We start from the raw sequence: 7,588 nt of genomic DNA, 5'->3' as shown, positions 1-7,588 counted from the left end.
ACGTATTCTTTTTTAACTGGTTTCACATGAACACTCGGCATTAACCGTTCACAGTTATCTTTAATTTGCGGCAAATTATTCAAACTGTGAGCCATAAGATTTACATGAAAAGAAATATAAGAGTGGGAAGCAGTCAACAGACACTTATTGTGAGTTTTGTGAGGGCTAAAAATTAATACAATGTAAGGTTTCTTTGCTGATTTGTTTGTTATTCTTGAAAAAGACAAGCCTTCAGGTCTCCTTCCTGCAAGGGGAAACACTTTGCCGTTTACTTGCTTACTCTGAAATGTTTTGTTGAAAAGCACCATACAGAAAAAAACAGAATACAAACTAGAACGCTCAATGTCCTGATAAAATATATTATAAAATTCAAGCACACTAAATGAAAAGTCATAAAACCTATCATAAATTCCCTTTATCAAAACAAAAATTGTTGTAAAGAAGGCATTAACACATACAAAAGGGATATTGGGACAAGAAGTAGTATGTCTCTTCTTATTTTACAGTTTACTATTTTCTAAAGGAATTTATCAGCAAGGCCATAAAACTTCTGCTTCAGTGATACTATGTATATTTGTGAGGCTGAGCAGTTTCAAGCGCATGATCTCAGCTCTCTCTTCAGTAAAACAGCTTACTGATCCAATGCAGATGAATAAACAGCTTACCATGACTCTTAATTAAAATGAAGTCTATATATACATTCAGACTTTTAATTAAAAATATAGTTTATTTCTTTCACAGATGGTCAAGGTCATCGTATGATCATGCATTAGGGACTTTCAATTCCTCTCTCTTTTTATTGAATGTCAAGAAAACAACAAAATGTCATCAACAGGAACAGGGGTCTTTCAGAGCAAGTGAATGGGTTGCTATCATGTGAAGTGTTCTTGCTCTGCACATCCTCATTTGTTTATCATTGTCTTTCATAAGTCATTGAGGCTCAACTGAGGTAAAGGAGAAATATTAAAATGTTCTAAAGGGCCTAAACTGGGACCCTGAGGCACTCCATGTGGCTTTCAGATAAGGCCTTAATGCTGACCCAGCATTTCCTTTATAACTTAACTGGGGGCATTTATCTGTAGACCAAGCACCCCAACAGTCGTAAATGAAATAGATCTGGCAATACTGCAGACCGACTTTAAGCACTCTTGGTAGAAGTGTAGCAGCACTCCGTTTGTAAGAGGCAGTAGTTTGGATATTTTTGTTGGGATTCATGTACAAGTTGAAACAGGTATTTGATTTCAGCAGAAGGAATTTGAGCATTTCATCTAATATCAGCTTGCTTAGTTGGTTTACCCAACTGAACAATGTAAGAAGTGTGATGTCTCCACCCTAACATAAGCATTCAAACATCACTTATATACAATGTGAGAAAAATGTGCTGAATATATCTTTGACCATCATAATATAGATTCAGACACTTTGTCCTCATAACAGTCTAAACTGTGTTATAACGCAACATAGTAGGTCACATCTATTATCCAACAAAAACGTATGTGAAAACTTGTAAGTCGCTTTGGATAAAAGAGTCTCCCAAATTAATTATTGTAATGAAAATGTACTATTATCATTATTGTAGTAAAAGGATGTATAATGTATAACAAAGACACTGTAAATAAAATGTTATGGTGCTTTGAAAGAAATGGCTTGAGAGGGACCAAGTTTACTTCAACATTTTATCTTTCTGTTAGAGATCCTGACATGCCCCTCAATCTCTTTGCAAGCATTTCATCTGCAGATTCTTGAGTCCACCTAGTGGTTATAAACAGAAACCCGATGTCTCTCCAGTGTTCAGGTCAAGTCCAAAGCAAAGCTCAGCATGTGTGACTCGTGAGTGTTTTCCCATGTGTTTCTACAGCTGTTGTTTCATAATCACTAACAGAGTGAAAACAGACAGAGAACCAGAGCACAGAAAGGCCAAACACCTGTTTGCGTTAATGGATAAGAAAATGAATGATGCTTGTGTCATTATTCAGGGTCACACACTAACAGCAATGTAAACAGAATAAAACATTGATCGCAAGATGCATTTTATAGGCATTAACCGATTTAGACAAAAAAAATCCCCACACCAAAGTGCGTATTTTAGTTATTACTTCATAATAGGGCAGCTCGGAGCACAAAACAACGTAAAATGACTCTGGTTTAAGGCAGTACTATTCAATCTTTTAGAATAAAAAAGCTTTAAAACGTTCCCTTTAAGCAACTGGTTGCTCAGCTTAGACGTGGCAAATAACAGAGAATGAAATAAATTCTGTAACATTACACAATAGTGTTGAAAGACCATGATTCATTTCTGTTGTTAAACACAAATGTGTTACCATGGTCCCAAACATTTATAAACCAAACCCAACATGTAGGATTAGAAGTCAAGTGTCTTGTCAACGCATAAGGCAGTAGTGTAAACTAAAGCTAAAAACTACAACAGACAAATTGGTTTTTAGCAGGAAATGTATTTGGAAAGGTTTTACATATTTTCATAATTAATGATGAAGTATTTAAAACCTCATTAAATGTGATAAATATATGTACATAAAAAAACGATCATCTGGTGAAAGAAATACTAAAACAAACTTTATCAGCTAGCAGTCTTACACTTTTTTCTCAAGTTCACGTATCCAGTCATACGGAGAGTCTTCTTCAAAATCCCTGCGGTCAGAAAAATATTATTAGAATCAAACAGCTGGGTGCAGAAATAAGAAACAGTGAATACAGAGATAAACTGACGTGTCGTCATCATCCGAGCGTGGCTCCAGTCTGCTGTCGTCTGTGATGATCTCCTCAGGACCATCAACACTGTCTCCCTGCTCTGAGCCTAAAGGACCTCCCAGGCTTTCACAACCTGATGACAAAGTGACAGAAACTACTGTTCAGGTTATTAGAGATGACGCGCTTAAGATGACTCGCATATACCAGATTACAGGTGTGTAACAGACATTGTACAGTATGCTGGGCTGTTTGCAAATACCAACCGCCTAAAACAATGTGCAGGGTTTAATTGAAATGATTGGAAGTTGGTGTTGTCCTCATATTTAACAATAACGTAATTATGTGGAACATAAACCTTAGAACAGGGGTTTGCAAATTTTTCAGCCCGTGACCCCCAAAATAACAGTGCCAGAGAGTCGAGACCCCCACTATCATCCGAGGTGTGTAAAATATCCAAACATTGTGCACAACTGAGAAAATGCACTTATTAGATCTATCCAAACCAGAAGCGTACTTGTTGATATACATAAACCATGAACTTTTACTACAGATGGTCGAATTTCATCAAACTGATTCGAGTGCTGATGGATGTCCTCTTTATGCAGATGCTCTTTTTGTACCCGAGGACGAAGGCCTCTCTGACTACAGCACCCTCCACTGCTGGCCTCCCTGCATTGTTTTGGTTGATATTAACCAACGTTTCATTTCGCAAAATAAAAATATCCTAAATTAAATTTAAAGCAAGTGCACCACTTTGATTATTTTTCAGGCTTTAAATTTAGGATCTTTTTATTTGTTTAACGTGGTGCTGTAAATTGACTTGCTGCACTTAACCTAATGCGGATGCTTATGTGATGTAATCACCTCAAGGGACACGATAAAAGATACGAAAATTCCAAAGGCTGATGGCTTTTTATTTGCATGGTTTTATTTTTATCTTAATTCATATTTGTATATTTTGTTACACTTATTGATTAAATTTGCTATTCCTAATAAAAAAAGATTGCTGGAAATCATTTTGCGACCCCACCATCATGGCCTTGCGACCCCCCAGGGAGGGTCTTGACCCCTACGTTGGGAACTCCTTCTTTAGAAGATGCTTTATCCATGTTTATGTACTACCAGAATAATTCCCACAGGGAGGTTAAGGGTTTTTGTCATTATCGCAATACATTATTAATCCTACAGTTATACAAGTCATAAACAGGATGGCTGATGTGCACTCACTGACCGTGTCTGTGTATGGTGTAGGTCTCAAAGGCGGAGCAGAGCTGAGCTTTCTCTAGCACACTCAGAAGTCTCTCTGGTGGATGTTTATCCCATTGTTTCCTCGTTCTTCTCTCCTGATTCTCACACACTGACTCTATAAAACACACAGAGAACACAAGAGCTGTTCACTTTGTCAAAGAGAACAAAGATGGGTAAATAATACTGACAACCAACCAATCAAAAATGGACAGGAAAAGTATTTTTAAAGATGAAAGCTGGAAAACGGCTCAATGTTTTTAGATTGCACAGTGCACAAAATGTATTAGTGTACAAGTTGTAATTTAATACCATGGTACTAAATGATCCCTCACGAACATTAACCATGTTTTTTGGTGCACTGACTACTATTATCAAAACGATGGTTATTTTGTGGTAACCCTAGTTTTACCACAGTAACCATGTTTTTGATCTTTTAAACCATGGTTATTTTTCATTGGAGATTATTATTCATTCAACATGGTATTTGCATGGAAACTTGGATCGCTAATGGAAAAAAAAAATCCAGAAACTTTTTTTGTTTATAAGATTTTTGGTCGTAATTTTCAATTGTGAGATTTGTTACGTCGGAGGTCGCATTGATCGACACATACATCATCAAGGTCTCAGTTCAGTAAAGAAAAAACATTATAAAATTATCATTTATTTCTCTTAAGACATAATCATTGTTGTTTCATGCTGACCTTGAGATGTAATGGTAGATTTTCTAAAATAAAACTTGAAATATTAATATCTTGGATGACGTATATGCTTGACAAATGCGACCTCTGGAGATGCAGCCTTCAACTTGAGCCACTATCTCGTAGGGACCTGAGCAGTGTGAGAACAGTGCCACCTTTTGGTCAGAAATTGCACTGCTTTTTGGATTTTTCACAGACATTTTCCTCAAATTCCGCTTGTGTGGATCAGACCACACATGACAATCCAAAGGATTCAAATTTTTTCCGATATCTATAATATGTGCAATATGACAACCAGGTCATTTCTGTTGTTGTTAGAGAACCTGAGATAAGATGCGACCCTTCTGTATCCGTCATGCTGTCAGAGGAAATGATGTTGGCGTTTCCTAGGACCCCAAGCACTGTGTTACAAGATCCGACTGCCCACTTCTTACGAGAAGCCGGGTCCATGCTGTTATTCTCTGTGAAGGGCTGTCCTGTATTCAAACATATACTGAAGTTGCAGCCATTAGAAGCTTAAGAGAATTATAAGCTCATTTTTTGTATTTATGTAGTGAAGTGTGTTTCTGTACTATGTTGTATAAAGCAGCACAGCTGATCTCAGTTAGTGACCTTCAGTGGTAGATGATGTCATTAAAGTCTTCTGTCCCAACAGCACAGCCACTTTCTCTCCCTCCTCTTTCCTCCAACGGCACTCTTGTTTTTTCACCAGCTCTTTACTCTGTGAATAAATATAACATTTCTACAGGATTGTCTGAATGAATTCCTAGCGTTTGGATGAGACGCTCACACAATCTGCTCGGGTACCTCTGGTGTCAGGTGTTTATGCAGCAGTCGGGACACCCGGTGGGAGTTTAAGATGGTGTGTACAGACGGTCTGTCTCTGGGGTTTGTCTTGAACATGTGTTTGATGAGGTAGTGTAGTTCATAAGGGAAGTGACTGGGTAAAGGTGCATACGCTCCCCGGCACACCTTCAGGATCAGACTCTTCCAGCTGCGTGCCTGAAACTTATAAAGAGAGGGTTGATATTCATAAAGAATACCAAAGTGTTATTCGGCCTGTGAAATATAAAGAAAACAATTTATCATTTAAGGGTGTAATGAGGACAATACCGGGTGCTGGAGAGAGCACAGTTCATACAAGACACAGCCAAGGGACCAGACGTCACTGTAACACATGCGTATACACAAATTTCACAAATGTATATTTTGTGTAAAAATTAAGGAAGTTATACGATCAGCTGAAAAGTTTTACCTTTTATTATTGTAAGGTTTGCTGTCCCATATCTCCGGCGACACATAGTATGGGGTACCAACGTATGTCTGCGCAAATGCTTTTGCACTGCAGAATTACACATCAAAACATGATTATATTCTACAATATCTACAGAAAGAACAGAAAAAAGCAGTATTTTTCTGTACCTGTTAAGAGTACATGCTGAACCAAAATCTCCAACCCTCACAAGTCCATCACCTGTCAGGAAAATGTTCTCCAGAGAGGAAGTGCAAACGCATAAATATCATATGCATTCATTTTCATTGATTGATTTTTAAGCTTTCCAGCTTAAAATCAACAAAATGAATCAACAAGATTCTATTGAACATTCAATTTAGAAGCATCCAAATAGAAGCTTTTTTCTAGATGTAAGATGTAATTCATCAGGGCAACTATGGATCTGTTTCACCCAAAAATGAAAATTCTGTCATCATTTATTCCCCTTTGAGTTGTTCCAAATCTGTATACATTTCTTTGTTCTGATGAATACCGAAAAAGATATTTGGAAGAATGCGTATAACTGGATAGAGTTTGCCCCCCATTGACTACCACAGTAGGAAAAAATACAATGGTAGTCAAAAGTGCCCTAGCACTGCTTGCGGTACCACATTCTTCAAAATATATTCTTTTTTGTTCAACAGAACAAAAAACTCCTACTATGCTAAATCTGTCTAGTTATACGCATTCCTCCAGATATCTTTGTTTTGGGTGAAGTATCCACTTAATTATACAATTTTATCCATTGTTTTATGATTTAAAATCGAGCAGACATCTTTTTGTAAAATGTTTAACTTGACAAGTGTGCACGTGCTATTTAACATGTATATTTCTATACAGTAATATATATAAAATCAACAATGTATACAAATAATATATTTATGCTATTTTATCAAGTATTGTAGATGTACCTTTGATTTTAAATCTCTGTGCAGGACTCTCTGGTCATGAATGTACTTGGTAGCTAGACACATCTGTACAAACCACTTCAGAATCTAAGAAACAGAGAAAAGCAAATTAACATTTAAACACAAATAGCCAGAAATAAATAAAATATGTATTGAAAGTAAAAAGCAAGTTAAACCGGCTATATTCTTAGGTCCAACTAACAAGTAAGATTCTTTATTACTGTCGGCACTACTGTATAATATTTAACCAGCTTTATACATGTTGTAAAGATATGGCTATACTGAATATGAATTGTGAGTTTTAAGGAAGCACATGAGTTCAAAGTAGAACCTTTCATAACAGATGTCTATGAGAACAGAAGTGATCAAACGTGTGATTTTTGACTTTCATCTTTGTCATACCATGTCCTCAGAGAACGGCACATTTTTTTGCTGTTGTATTCTCTGAAGCAGATCTCCACCACTGCAGAACTCCATCACGATATATAAATGACCATCAGCTAAAGAAAGACAAATGTCCATGAATGAGCGCAGCATTTCCACATCTTTTAACATCATGAAATGTATTATGTGCATCTTCACAAACCTTCAAACGACTCTCTGAATGCCACAATGTTTGGATGCTTCATTCTGGACAGAAGCACAGCCTCTATTCTGCTGCTCCTCATATCAGATGTAGCCTGTAAGACATTCATATAACATCATTACATGCTGCAGCACATATTCTCTCTCATGCATGCGTATAAACACCA

At 36.9% G+C, this 7,588-nt stretch overlaps 1 protein-coding gene across 1 annotated transcript in view; it reads right to left on the bottom strand.

The window, feature by feature from the left end:
* Nucleotides 1-666: 666 nt before the first annotated feature.
* The window catches only part of nek3 (NIMA related kinase 3), a 7,318-nt gene continuing 396 nt past the window's right edge, over nucleotides 667-7,588 (bottom strand). The window contains exons 3-15 of the mRNA XM_056756859.1: nucleotides 7,423-7,516; nucleotides 7,239-7,336; nucleotides 6,840-6,923; nucleotides 6,078-6,145; nucleotides 5,911-5,997; nucleotides 5,769-5,823; nucleotides 5,463-5,663; nucleotides 5,268-5,376; nucleotides 4,979-5,131; nucleotides 3,941-4,072; nucleotides 2,728-2,842; nucleotides 2,596-2,649; nucleotides 667-1,875 (exon numbers count right to left, since the gene is read on the bottom strand). Of these exons, the coding sequence (XP_056612837.1) occupies nucleotides 1,815-1,875; nucleotides 2,596-2,649; nucleotides 2,728-2,842; nucleotides 3,941-4,072; nucleotides 4,979-5,131; nucleotides 5,268-5,376; nucleotides 5,463-5,663; nucleotides 5,769-5,823; nucleotides 5,911-5,997; nucleotides 6,078-6,145; nucleotides 6,840-6,923; nucleotides 7,239-7,336; nucleotides 7,423-7,516 (1,311 nt within the window). The 3' untranslated portion in view covers nucleotides 667-1,814. The remainder of the gene's footprint in view (nucleotides 1,876-2,595; nucleotides 2,650-2,727; nucleotides 2,843-3,940; nucleotides 4,073-4,978; nucleotides 5,132-5,267; nucleotides 5,377-5,462; nucleotides 5,664-5,768; nucleotides 5,824-5,910; nucleotides 5,998-6,077; nucleotides 6,146-6,839; nucleotides 6,924-7,238; nucleotides 7,337-7,422; nucleotides 7,517-7,588) is intronic.

This window comes from Triplophysa dalaica, chromosome 9 (assembly GCF_015846415.1).
Source record: "Triplophysa dalaica isolate WHDGS20190420 chromosome 9, ASM1584641v1, whole genome shotgun sequence".
Classification (NCBI taxonomy): domain Eukaryota; kingdom Metazoa; phylum Chordata; class Actinopteri; order Cypriniformes; family Nemacheilidae; genus Triplophysa; species Triplophysa dalaica.
This window is presented reverse-complemented; position numbering and strand designations above follow the sequence as displayed.